The sequence below is a fragment of the Necator americanus genome, chromosome III (genome assembly GCF_031761385.1).
Source record: "Necator americanus strain Aroian chromosome III, whole genome shotgun sequence".
NCBI lineage: Eukaryota > Metazoa > Nematoda > Chromadorea > Rhabditida > Ancylostomatidae > Necator > Necator americanus.
Window position 1 is genome coordinate 27,087,914 of NC_087373.1, and position 13,651 is coordinate 27,101,564.

Here is a 13,651-nt window from a genome sequence, read left to right on the forward strand (position 1 = left end):
GATCAATGGCACGTTTCTTACGCAGAAGAAGATCTTCAGCACGAATAGTTGATGAAGTCATTGAAAGACCACGGAAAATTACTGTAATTGTAGTCTCAGTCTACTGAAACGAAATTAAACGATTAAGACAAATAAAACACAGGCATAATACATACAAAATGATAGTCATTGGGAAGAGGAGGTTGTGACCAAGAAATTTGAGAAGCTGGAAGCGTCGACAGGTAACGCTCACTACAAATCCGTCCACAGAAGAGTGAGGGGAAAAATTACATTCCTACAAAGATTGGTTGGAAACACCATAAGGCAACACCCAGAACACAGGTGACTGAAGCGTATATTTTATTCCCAATCCTCGATATTAAAAGCACGTAAAAGCAAACTAAGACTATACGTATAAGATGCATATATGTACATGTTTACAGATTAATTGCACAATGTCAGTGACAGGAGTGTTTCAAAGATAATTTCCTCGGAAAAACTTCACTATCCGCGCATAAACGATTTCGGCAACGGAAGAGTTCGAAATTTCTATTCCTTGCGACGAAGAGATGACTTGCGTTCGTTTGCAGACTCTCTCGATTCACCTTCACTTGTTGAGTGTTCAGCCTTAGATCTGGTCACCCTTTTGGGTGGAGTTGTTTCCGTAGCGCGCGCTTTGATCTCCTTACGAACCCTTCCACGAGGCCTCTTTATCTCAGAAAAATTGTCCTCCAGACTTGACTGACTAGAAGAACGCAGGGCGAAAGTGAACTTAGAATCTTCACTGACCTTGGTCCTCACTTTTTTTGTTTTCTTATTCCTGCGAGCAGAACTCTCATCATCTGCTTTTTCAGGAGAACTGGAACGCAAAAGCTCGCTGGTTCCTCCTCTTCGACCTGTCAAGCGTGACGATGTTGTCAGAGGCCTTTCAACATCAAACGATTCCTCACCCTTTGACTTGGAGTGGGTCTTAATTCTTGTGTCCCTGTGTAGTAAATTTGAAGCAGAATCTTCCCCAGATGACATTGATATAGCATGTTTTGTTACAGCCCTCGAATTTCTTGTTCGTCGTGGTTTCTGTTCACTTAAATCCACTTCCAGAGATGATGATGCATCGTATGGCTTAGCCTCTTTTATCTTCATACCATAGGTTGTAGTTTTGGAACGTTGAACTGGGGCTTTGGAACGTTGTACAGGCGTTTTTGGTCGCTGTGTCGCAGATTCCAGATGCTTTGTTGGCGTCTTTGGGCGTTGCATTTGAATTTTCGGCCGTTGAGCCATACTATCTTGATGGTGTGTTGGAGTTTTTGAACGCTGTGTGGGGGTTTTAGGTCGCTGACTTGTAGCATCCAGATACTGTGTTGGAGTTTTTGGACGTTGAGTAGGGGTTTTCGGTCGCTGAGACGTACCATCCAGATGGTGTGTTGGAGTTTTTGGACGCTGTGCTGGCGTTTTCGGACGCTGAGTCGTAACGTTCAGATGCTGTGTTGGAGTTTTCGAACGCTGCGTGGGGGTTTTGGGGCGCTGCGCAGTCTCCAGATGTTGTGTTGGAGTTCTGGGACGTAGTGTGGGTGTTTTGGGTTGTTGTGTCGGAGTTTTGGAACGTTGTGATGGAGTGCTAGGTCGTTGGCTAGGCGTTCTAGATCGTCTAGCACTGCTTCTACGCTGACTGTGTTCTGAACCTGACCTTAACACCATTCGATCCTGTGATGACACTGGTGAAGATTCGAAAGTAACAACGCGTTGCGTAGATGAATGGCTGACGTTTTCATCAAACCTTGCTCTTGTTCCTGCATTAGTTTGAAAATCTTGTTCGCCGATATCTGCTGTTGACTCTGATTTTTGTGTATTCCTTTTTTGTGGGGACTGGCTTCTGTGTACTGTTTTTTGCGATGATTCAGTTGAGACATGCACACTTGGATCTACTTCAAAAGATTGTACTGATGAGTAACTTCTAAGAGTTCGTTTCCTGATTTCCTCTTGCGTCGAATGAGTGTCGCCAGAAATAATTGTTCTTTCTCGTGTACTTCCTGGAGATAAGATTGTGTTCTGCTGGCGACCGCTTTGACTAACATTTTCTACCAATCGGTCGCCTGGATCTACTTCTACAGAATCATGCTGTTTATAAGGTGAAGAAAAAGGTTCAGGTGTGTTTTTTGATTTTCTAATATCTGATATTGTAGGTAAATCACTAAAGGCACTCTTGCTCACAGAAGGATCACGCTGTGTCAGAGGTAAGGAAGAGTTTTCTGGAAGAACCTCAAAAGATGATGCTCTCCATGCTTCTATTATTGCCTGCGCTGCAGATAATCCTGAGGCACGATGATGAATCGATGCTGATGCATCAGACCTGCGACCGCGTAATTTAGAAGGAGATAGGTCCTCGTTCTTCAATGATTTCGGTTTTAACGATGACAATTCTTTTCTGGACATTCCATGAAGGCCTTCGGCTGATCGAGTTCTGAACTGTTTTCGCAGTTCAGCCACAGACGATTCTGCTACTGACGTATCTTCTTCGAATGAGGTTACATTAGAAGATTTACCGACCATTGTCGTTCCCATTCTACTGTGTTCTTCTCCCCTATCAAACGGTAAAAATGACTGATGTGAAGAACAGTTTTGCGCAACATGAGGTGAAAGAGAGCATGGCTTGAATATCCGCTCCCCTTCGAGAGTGTAGGAGAAACTTTCCTCAAATGAAGTATCACTATCCCTCGAGATATACTTAGCAGCCTCCAATTTTGCAGACTTCCCGGCAAATTTCGACACATCATAAGGTAATTTTTTCGTCAGCGAGGGAACTTCAATCCCAGATGCGAATTCTGCAGACATTTTGCGCTTCATGGTCTTTGTTCTTTTCTGAGTAGAAGGTTCAGTTGTGGTTGTAATATCCGGTTCAGTCTCACATGAAATGTTAGCGTAGCTCTTCAGACGTTGTGTGACCAAATCGTACATCGTTGGGGCAGCTATACTGGATTCATCTAATACGTTAGTCCTGACACGTGCATCACGTTGCACATTTCTAGTTGCTGTGATCCCCTCTCTTTCACAAGATACACGAGCCCATGTTTTCTTAAAATTCTGCTTTCTGCTTAGTTGAGAGACAACAGTAAGTCTAGCGAAATTTTTAGGGCTGACAGGTAAGAAGATTTCGGCATGCCCACTAACGCGGATGAGGGCAAGATTCTCATCTACGGAAACCTCGTGTGCTTGAAGAACTGTGGGCGGGGGCGATACGAAAGACGCGTCTTCCAACATGCAGACATTCCTTGCTTCTGAGACGTCGTTGTTGACACATGACTCAAGCTTCTTGTAGAAGTCGGCATGACATCTCATACGTAGCAGGTTGCTGGTCTCAGCCCCAAGAAAGTGTTCGCGGCTCTGCAATGAAACGGTATAATCCGAATAAGATTTCGGGAGTTTAACATATCCTACTTGTATCATACTGAATTTTATTTATATTGTTTGCTGCACATATCAAACCCCTGTGTCACTCCAACGGTAGAAGCTTCTGTGTAACTAAGGCGGAAGGAAATACAGATGAACTGGATTACTCTCGAGTGAGGAACCACGTCACCGACAAAAAAAATACTGAACAAATTGATATAAAACCTATCTTTAGCAGATTGGGGATGAATCAGGTAAGTCATTTGGTATTTTTTCAAAACTATGCAATAAAAGCGATACTAGCATATATTCGGTGTGACGCATTATATCTTATCTGGCTTGTCCTTCCGGTTATGAGAATATGAGAATTGATCGATATGATATAACGGCATCGAGAAGCTCCTCAAATCTCTCCTTCTGATCTTTTCGGCAGTTTTTCGCCGTAATTTTTTTTTGTGTAATAAATCTCAAGTAGGATCATCATTCATTCTTAGCAAAATCCTTTCTCGTTCAATTTTTTTTTCATTTGTTTTGGTGCTAGTGCCCCTGTATGATTTCAGCTTGTATGTAATGGAAATCTACCCCATTTTCTCGAATGACTTTGCATTACTGTTTTTTGTAAATAGTTAGTCTTCTTCGTAGACACCGAAACGACACTGCGGCTGCGAAGAATACTAACCATACACAACTAAAATTAGAAAAAGGCAGCAATCCAAATGCTTGAAAATTTAAGCCTCAGAGACATCCTAGTAGCGGAACAAAAAGTCCAAATCTCAAAAATCCTAAAAGAATCCTAAAAGTGCGAATAGTCCTACTCATTCGCTAGTACTAGGCACCAACAAACAAGTCAAAAGAGCTCCGATGAGCTTAACATGATATCGATCAATCGTCATATCCAGGGGGGCTCTGTCCCACTCCGATAAGTATGCATCCATCACCCAACACGATACAGATCACTGATGTCAATCAATCATTTGACAAACGCTGGTATTCACGAATGATTCGCTCCATCTATCGCATAAGAACTTTGCAAACTGTAGCTTCACGTTTTTTTTATAAGGGAAATCGCACATCTTTTTCCAGCTCCATGAATGTTTCGGAAGAATTGCAACTTCCAATGAGAAAGAAGTGTTATTTTCTTCATTTATATGGTGGTCTATATTGTGAGTCCAAGTTCCGAACAAAATGTTTAGCTATGATGAGGCCATCAATCTTCGCTTCGAAGTGCATTTTGACAAATCTTTCAAATCTGAGAATCAAAAAGAGAGGAGATGGGGAAATATCGAACAAACAACAACAACATACCGAAAAAGAGTAGAAGAGATCAGCTGTTGTAATGTCTTGTAGAAAGTTACGAGATTGTTTTCTGAAAAGATAAGTTGGAGCAATGCGTATAAAACGAACAAAACTTCATTTAAAAGAAAAAAAACTAATTAAAGCCCGTGGTGAGGAAAAGAATGCAGGTGTGCCATACAGAAGTTCATTCAAAACCTTCGAAATTCGTAATATCTGAATGAACTTGTTCTCAGAATAGCCATTGCAAAATTTTGTACGATGTGCTTATATCTGCTGTTTTTTTAACCGTAAAAGATCTTACAATAAATTATGTAGCAAATATTCGGTGCGCTAAATAGTTAAGGAAAGAAAGGATCATAAATGTAGAATGCTATTAGTATTCAGTGGCGACTGATCAAAGAGGAAAAAAAGCAAGCAAAATGTTGGCTGTATTGACTGCAAAAAAAAAAGACAAGCGGAAGAGCTGGCAAGTACTGCAGTCACAAGAAGTGAGAGGTTTTTCTATCTGTTTCTATGAATTCACTAGATGATGAAAAAACGTACCTATTCTTCTGGAAATATTCAAAATGCTCGTGGACTCCAATATCATTAACAACTGGCACTTTCCTAACGTGTGTCGCAGCATCGATACGATCGGCCAGGATGGTCTACAAAGTTAAGATACCGATTTTCGAACTTTCTGCTGATAACTGACGTCACCCTACCCTTATAGCATCACCGAGAAGTTGACCTGTATTGGAATCAGGAGCAGCCCATCCATTCTCCAGACTTCGCAGCAAAAGCAAAGCGTTGACAGTAGACACTTGTGGAATGCAACCTTTCTGCAAGCATACCAAACCTCTGAATGCTGAGAATACCACTAAGAGAAATAAGCCACTCATGACCCGACCAGATTTTCCAAATGACCTGCCGTCTCTCGTTAGTGAAACCAAAGGTCTACTGTTTCGTCCTTCTTGTCGGCGCAATAACGGTTAGTTTCTGTACATACTACTCACTATGTAAATGGTTCCTTCTGATAGCTTTTACTGCGAAACACTTGGATATGAATGTATAGCGAAAATATCAACCTTTGATAACTGAAGAGCGGAGATATTCAGGAATCGGTTCTTGCTATTCTAACGATAGGAAAACCACAGCATGTATTACGTGCTACTGCAGATGACCTTACCTTCAAGCAGGTATATGCTCCATTACTTATTTCATTAGTAGACTTTGAAGCAACATCCTGGAAACACACTCGTCGCTTAATGTAAGTAAATTTGAAAGTGATGTGCAAACATCAAATATCTTACCAAATGGCAACACTCAGACAGAATTTTGACGAACTCGTCATGTACACAGATTACATCGCTAGGAAGCAGTTTCTGCACATTTCTACGGAGCTGGTGAGCAGTTATTGTCTGCTTTGCAAACTGCTTTACAAACACCAAGTACCTGGAACATTTGTTCTGTCCTTGCTACCAATTAAAAAAAGCATTTGCTCACTTTTTAAGCCCACAAAAAGTTTTCGATCTCAGGTGGAATCTTATTTTACCAGTACGGTAATGACGTTTACGTCATCACATGTTAGCACGTCAATCAATGCTAACAGTTGCGGCAAAACAGGAGAAAAATCTTCAATCGAATGTTTTCAAATTGTGGCGGTATCAAAGGAACATAGAGTCAGGTCAAAACGAGATGAAATAAGTGCAGTTGCGTAAGCGGCTGCGCTCCAAACGACGCGGTGGAGATAGCTGTTGGAATCGAGGTGGGACCACTGGGGACTGCAGCGGTGAGAGCTACTAGCATGGGTCCCCATTCGATCCTAACCGCTACGCTCCACCGCACTGCCACAAGCGTAGCCGCTTGCGCAACTGCACCGTGCTTTATGTCCCGTGTATATGTACGTGTGTGTGTATATGTACCATCTGTTACCACATATGCTACACAAATCTGTTACCATCCAAATGTAGTAGTGATTTATTTAGCAGGAAGACGCTGAAATCATTAAAGAACTGACGTTCAACGCTAGCCGGATTGGTATGAAATATAAAACCTAGAAAAAGTACTTGACCATATATACGAAACTCTAGAACTCAATCTTCCAGTTTGAACTCAACAAATTTTTGCTATGAAACGGATCCTGTACAACTGGTGGGAAATATGAAGTAAAAAAACTGACTAATGAATGAATACTTACTCTTTTGAGGAGATGCCTAGATAATTTTGGAGCTTGGAGTACAATTTAGAAAGGTCGCCATAAAATTCAGATGGTTTGTAATCAAGTTGGTTCCATTGCATTCCATTAGTGTCAACATGGGCATCACGCATGAACCTCCTGAAAACGTTCACATCCGAAATCAACGTACTCGAAGAAAGAAGAATACACGATGACATTGCAAAATTCCATGAAATGACTCTCAAAAACGAAAAGACACTATTCAAAGATACGACAGATTCATTCTGTACCCAAGTAAAATGTTAGAACAGTTCTTCTATCAACTGAGCAGGGTATTCCATCCATGTGTGCATAGTCGGCGCCGAATGTTTCCAACCAGGATGAAGTCCGATATGCGTCTGCTGCGGTACAAGCTTTTCTCAGCTCGACACAAGTTTCATCTTCACTCTGCCCTCCTGTTCAACATTCTCGGCACTGATTATGTTTTACTCGTAGCGAAACTCAACTCAGCGGCCTTTTAGTGCCCCTTTTTCTTTTGTTAAGTAATGAATAAAACCAAAAGGAGAGAGGACCTGGCATGGCCCATTTCCTCTAAAGCAGAGACCAAATCATACTCCGAAGTCGTTTGAGGAAATATCCAAGGAGATCCGTTCTTTATTCCTTTTGATGTGTCGGGGAAAAAATAATGATGGCTGCGAACAGCTCACGCTTATTCGGGTAACCTGAGGAGCACTCAAAACTAACTGGAGACTCTGCAAACCCACTCATGGAAAACTAAGCAAAACTTCTAGAGAATAACATGTAATAGAATTCATGTTGATAGAAAGAACTTCACCACCATGACATCGGTGGCACAGATTTCCCGGAGCAATATCGCGCTCCGTCCGAAATGCCAATGGGGGACGCGTCGCGAACGCTCGAATTTGGTCGTGACGTCATCGCTGATCTTCATTTCGAAGGTCACGACAGATCGTCTTCATTTCTCACGACCTGATTTGCATTTATATGTGCTGACGTCACTGATTGGTCATTTCTGCATTGGCGCCAATTTCGTTTTTGCGGATAGTGGTAGGATTAGTTCATGGATGGGTTGTAACACTGACGTATTTTCCTTATCACGGTTCTCATGCATTTAAAAATCGTATTGACAGGACATGTGACACCTAACATGAGGAGAAAGATCTCATAAATCGTCTCCTCTCTTTCGTTTGGGATACAATCTATTGGGTTTTCTTGCTGTTCCCTTTTGTCGGTGTTGGAGCAGCTACGCAACATTGTCTTGTCTGCTTTGTTAATAACGCTATGTCTGTTGCATTATAGTTGAGAAGCGCTTCGTTAAATACTTGTTGGAGTCATCTCTGCGGAACAAAGATTCATCGTACAAAACCAGTTCCTTCATCGATCGCCATTCTGGAAAGCGACCGAGTCTGTTTAGAGCCGTCGTCACGTTCGGTTTGCCTACTCTCCTACGCTTTGCGAGAATTCCACAATGTCTTATCTTTTGCCACAGCTATTGATTGAAATTGTTGGATTCGAGCTTTTCCGACTGATGTCGTTATTTACCTATTCTGTGCTTGTCCAGAATTCGATTTAATCTCATGTGAACCATTAAGGAATAAAAATAATTTCAATACGAGGTAAACTGCTTTCAATAACGTAGCAGTAATTTCTCTTCATTGCGTCTCATTTCGTTTTTTTTTCTGCTAAAAGATGATTCACAACGAATATGTATCTCATTAAGTGTGCTTCATACAGTTTCTTTTTTTTTCGGATAATCTCACCCATATAGTATTTTAGCTTCTCTTGCAATGCTTCGCTTGCAATCTAAATTCCCATTTGCTCTCAGCCTATAGGTCGATTTTCTCATTTAGTCTAATTTTGTTTATCTTAATTTTATCCAATGTGTTCCATGCCCTCGAAGAGAATCATAAGTGTTTTCAAAAGGTTCATTAGAACTTTTTGCTGTATTCGTACGTTAAAGACTCACCACTCGACAATCGCAATTTCATGCTTTACCTTCCATTCTCATCACTCATCGTGTAACTTTTCATTCGAACAAAGTAAGCTCTTAGTATATCGTTCTCGGAAGCTTCTTTAGATCACTTTTTTCCGTACAAAACTACTTTGTGAATCTAACATTTCTCGTGTGATGTCTACACCACTTCTTAAAAAAACAACATCTAGATGGCCTTAATATATCCAACGAACCCCAGATGTTTACTTTTCTAAATGGACGAGATGCTGACTAGCTCATTGGTCATCACATTCTGGGACCTCTTTGAGACAAAAAAGAAAACAATTATTTGTGCACTTTTTTAAGTCAAGTTGTTTATGAATACCACATATAATAAGATTTTCGCCCCTGACGATGTGTCCAAAGGTTCACATTCCATTTTGCATCAGTCCATAGCTGCTAGAGTGCATTCCTTACCTCCCCCCACACATTCTTTTTTTAGAACAGGTGCAAATCCTGAAACTTCTGTTAAGCATCACTCGGAACTAATCAATTTCCTGTGTGTATATCGTAGACTCATAGAGTACACGTGGTGCAGCGCGTAAAATCTCGTTTCATCTATTCGCGCAGTTCCGTAACGATCCGAACGATCCCAGATCTTCTTCTATCGATTCCTCAATTCGCTAAGACTGACAACATTAGGAAATTCATCGTTATGATTATTAAATATTGAAGCAAGCTCTGGCACGGCTACGGAACTAGAATATTAAATTATTGGTCGCATGATCATGAATGAGGCATAAAAGTAAGGAAGAGAAAGTCGTATGCTGAAGTTGCGCTAAAACTCAGTGGATTGTTTGTAGTTCGTAAAGGACTAAGTCATAGTTCCGTTTTCTGTTTTAATGAGTGAACAAAGAAGAAAAGCCGAAAATGATTTTTTTTTCAATCATATGCAATGCTAAAAGCTCACTAGTAGATTTTCAGTCTTGCTGTGAGTTTCGCGTTTTTTTTTCCATAAAAGATCTAAATATCGCTGTTGGGTCAGTCACAACATTCATTTCCTTTTTGGGCCCTCATATTACCTTTCTATTCGGGCCACAATTTTTCATATTGTACAAGAAATGAGTTGAATATGGTTAACACTGCCACCGAATATTCTGATTTTGCTGGAAATACTCAAAATGTCACCTAAATGCCTGTGAACACCTTTCTGAAGTTTGAGGTTATATCTACTATTCATGATAGATCGTGGGCTGACACATCTCTACCGTTTGAGCAAGAATAAGATCAGCAAACTGAGAGCTATAGGAAGCTCCAAAGGTTGTCTTCAAACCGCTTGTAAATACTAGGACCGAGCACATATAGGCGGAGTCGTGGGTATGTAACATAACATACCGTATGTTAATTGTTAGAGTTGCAGGCCTAACTGACTATCCGATTTGTTTTGCTTATATCCTTCCTCACTGGTTCCCCTAGCTTTCGTTGTAGATTTATATGAGTCCCGTATCACCACCATTGTTCACGAATGCATTCAAAACAGTGCAAATGTTTAAAATTCTGTTAAACCTGGCCCAAAATACGTCAGTCTTTTGCGTGCATATCTTTGAATCGTAAAGTGCATATACACAGTGCGTAACATCGCATTGAACTAACAGTCTTGGTCACCTTTGGTCTTTCATTGGCAACCATTCAACACTTACAGTTAAAATATTGTTATGATGCTGTTGATTCAAATGAAAAATCCCTTATTTGCAGGTCAAAGGTCGTATTGAATCCACTGTCGTATCTATTTTTCTTCTTGATTGATCAAAGATCGAGTGTTGTTTGCGTATAACATCTATTCGTCTTTCATTAGCTAACGTCGGTTCACAATCCCCTCTCTTCATAAAGTGGCGGACGTGCTAGGAGCCATGACCCCAAAACGTCGCGATTCGAAGCGGGACCTTACAGATAATCGATTTGCACCATTTTTGTCTTGTTGTTGATTGATGAAGAGGTTTTTTTTTCTTCATGGAACCAACTCTTCTGTTTTTTGTCGTATCCGTGTGTTCTCGTGACTCAGAAATGGCTAAGAATCAACAGGACCAATCACTTTCTTTCAAGAGTTTATTCGAAATAGCGATTTTCATATGGCGAACGGTATTAAGAACGAAGCTTTATTCATTCTCTAGTCGAGTTTCAAGGTAGAGAGCGAAGTTAAGGGACTATTATGCCACCAAAGTGTGTGCACAGTTTCACACGATGCAGGAATGTGACAACAGAATGTAGAATTGAGAGCAAGAATTTTTGACTGCAATGTTCTGCACGTTAAAACATCAACAACTTAGTAATTCTGGATCTTCTTGGAGTCAGATATTTGTTTTTTTTTACTCACACAAACCCATATCGTTTTTTTTTTGTCCCAAAATATCTTTCCAGGTGTGGTTGCAAAAGTTAAGTTGCTTTTTCTGAAAGCCATTTTTGTCGTTGCTTGTGAGTTCCTTATTTACGAACTCTAATGTCATACGTTTCTCTTTCTGAACTTGTTTGAAATTTTTATAAAGGCTAGTTGAGAAATAATCATGTGTGATTGGTTTCTACAATAAGGTTAACACGTGCGGTTTATTGTGTTAGAGTCAACGCTTGCGGAAGTTTTCTGCTGGGAGTTCACAGGTTCTAGATAAGATTCTAGAAGTAGTTTTCAAAAATTGCAGCGCAGTTTCGTAACAAGCACTGCTCGGGGACCGAATTTGTCGCGAGTGCACAGAGAGGTCAGCTTATCCGAATATTCACAACTATTTACCCCACACGAGCAGATTATTGTCACCTCGGATAAACTGAGGTCTCTGGACGTTTCAAGAAGCCGATTCCCAGATTTGTGGAGGATGTTTGGCATTTCACTGCTGTTCCTGAGAATGTCCTGAGCTCTACCTATACTAAAAGGAATTAGATGGCGAAAATATCCAGAAGTCCTCACTTTACATTCCTCGAAATCGATTAGAAAATGACCACATCAAGTACTACTCAGTCAATTTTCTTCCACCAAACATCAAGGTTTTTTGACTTGACGGTAGGTGCTGGACCTTCAACTAGTTTTTATAGATAACTTTCGTTTTAGTTTTTTCAGTTGCTTGTGACCCCAAAAACGCCCCATCTGGTTAAAACCACGTGCTTTGATCAGGTGACACCCAGGCGATCCAGTTTATGGAAAGAGTCACCACGGAAGTAGTTGAAATGTCTTCCACTTTTAACCTCCAAAAGAAGCCTGATTTGTCTTAATAAATAAGGATGAGAAAGCACTTTAAATCGCATCCATAGACCGATTACTAGCATTAATTGGTTCTCTGTTTTTTCTGCATCATCGGAAACGATTTTATGCTTGCAGACGCTCAGGCAGTGCTGAACCCTCAACAGAGAGGCTATCTTATAATGTTCGAAACTAACGGAATAATTTTTCACAGTATTAAAGCCAAGTACAACTTTTCGCAATTATGGCTTAAAATACGATCAGATTTACCAGATAGTACGATTTTGAATCTCTTAAACTTTGATTATTTATCCGGACTTTGGTACGTAATTTTGATGCGCTTTGTGAATGACTGATGTCTCGTACCAGTCGGGGTTTCCAATCACTATGAGTAAGCGATGATGAAAGAGCGATTGGAAAAGCTTTGTTGTTTTTACTCTTGTCAGGTTGAATTGTAACTGAAGGCATTACTCAGTGTTTTTTTTTATTTGCATGAAATTACTGATTTCGACCGAAATGAAACAACGAAAATGGAATTTCTACTTTTTCTCACTAGATGTACGAAATAATGGTTCTATTTTTGGCGTAAATGGGATGTACACGTGACCATATCTAGCGTACGACCACGGTATGGAGTGGAACATTGTCCTATCCACAATTTATTGTCTCAGTGTTGACAATAATTCAATGTCTCAATGATTCTCTGATTTCACTGACATGATGCTTCGTGGCTTCTGCATTAAATATGCCCTTCTTTTGCTTGTTGGCACCTATCGACCACTCCAGTGTTGTTAATTCGTTCCATTGCTATTGTTTCCGTTATCTTTACCATATGTGAAACTACTAGGTGTGAAGAATTGGCAAGATGTCATTAAGGCTGCTCGCTGTGCTACAAATGAAGGCTGCCACCTTCTAATAATAATTGACGTTCCTTTTTTATGTGTTTCCTTTTCCTTCATCTGTTGTCTAAAATCAGTCTTTCCATACTGCAACTCGAACTAAAAAATTGGAGGAAAAAACTCCGTGAGAGAATAATTGATACGTGAAGTTATTCAAATGGTGCTTATTAAATGGAACGTATTTAAATAATTAGGATTTTTAGAGCACGCATTGATTGACATGTCAAGCAATAGCATCTCAGCGAAAACGTCATGAGATCAGACTCTTTTACTACGCAAGTATGTTTGAGAAAATAAGCAGGACATCGAAAAAAGGAGACATTTTCAGGGTCTTCATCCGAGTTTTCCAGCTCCGATAACTACCGTATTTTGCGGCTGAAATGCTCTATCATGGGGAAATCTTGGTACATTATTGTACTGTGATTATTTCAGTGGAGAAACGGCTGTCTATGCGGTTATGCGACTGCGGATATCAATAATTAAAGTAGTCACTTGTGAACCATGCACATGTAAAACTCAATTTATTGCCACTCAGATTTTTCTGCGGCGCATGATCACAGTCTTATTTGACTCCTATTTTTCTTCATCCTTATGCGATCCTTCACTGCTTTGTTTGGAGTTTGTTGTCTTTCCGCTTCTTTCCAAGCCACGAATAGACCAAATGTTTTTTTAACAAGTGCAAAGCCTTGTTTCATACAGTTAACGTACAATCAATATTGCGATTTGTAATTCTTGAGGGAAGAACAATTTGC

The 13,651-nt window shown here is 40.3% G+C and overlaps 2 protein-coding genes across 3 annotated transcripts; both read right to left on the reverse strand.

The window, feature by feature from the left end:
- Window positions 1-35: 35 nt before the first annotated feature.
- RB195_011078 (uncharacterized protein) lies at window positions 36-1,677 on the reverse strand (the record flags this gene model as incomplete). Its single annotated transcript, XM_064192342.1, has 4 exons — window positions 36-81; window positions 156-274; window positions 769-875; window positions 930-1,677. The coding sequence occupies 4 exons, from the start codon at window positions 1,675-1,677 to the stop codon at window positions 36-38; spliced, it is 1,020 nt and encodes a 339-aa protein (XP_064049925.1).
- RB195_011079 (uncharacterized protein) lies at window positions 529-6,972 on the reverse strand (the record flags this gene model as incomplete). 2 transcript variants are annotated; one of them, XM_064192344.1, is made up of 8 exons in its annotated part: window positions 1,902-2,009; window positions 2,239-3,360; window positions 4,672-4,732; window positions 5,206-5,309; window positions 5,367-5,483; window positions 5,831-5,887; window positions 5,955-6,096; window positions 6,842-6,972. In XM_064192344.1, 8 exons carry the CDS (start codon window positions 6,970-6,972, stop codon window positions 1,902-1,904), a joined length of 1,842 nt encoding a protein of 613 aa, XP_064049927.1. The 2 variants fall into 2 exon arrangements, with proteins under 2 accessions (XP_064049926.1, XP_064049927.1); XM_064192343.1 differs by having other exon boundaries at window positions 529-3,360.
- Between the last annotated feature and the right edge of the window lie 6,679 nt (window positions 6,973-13,651).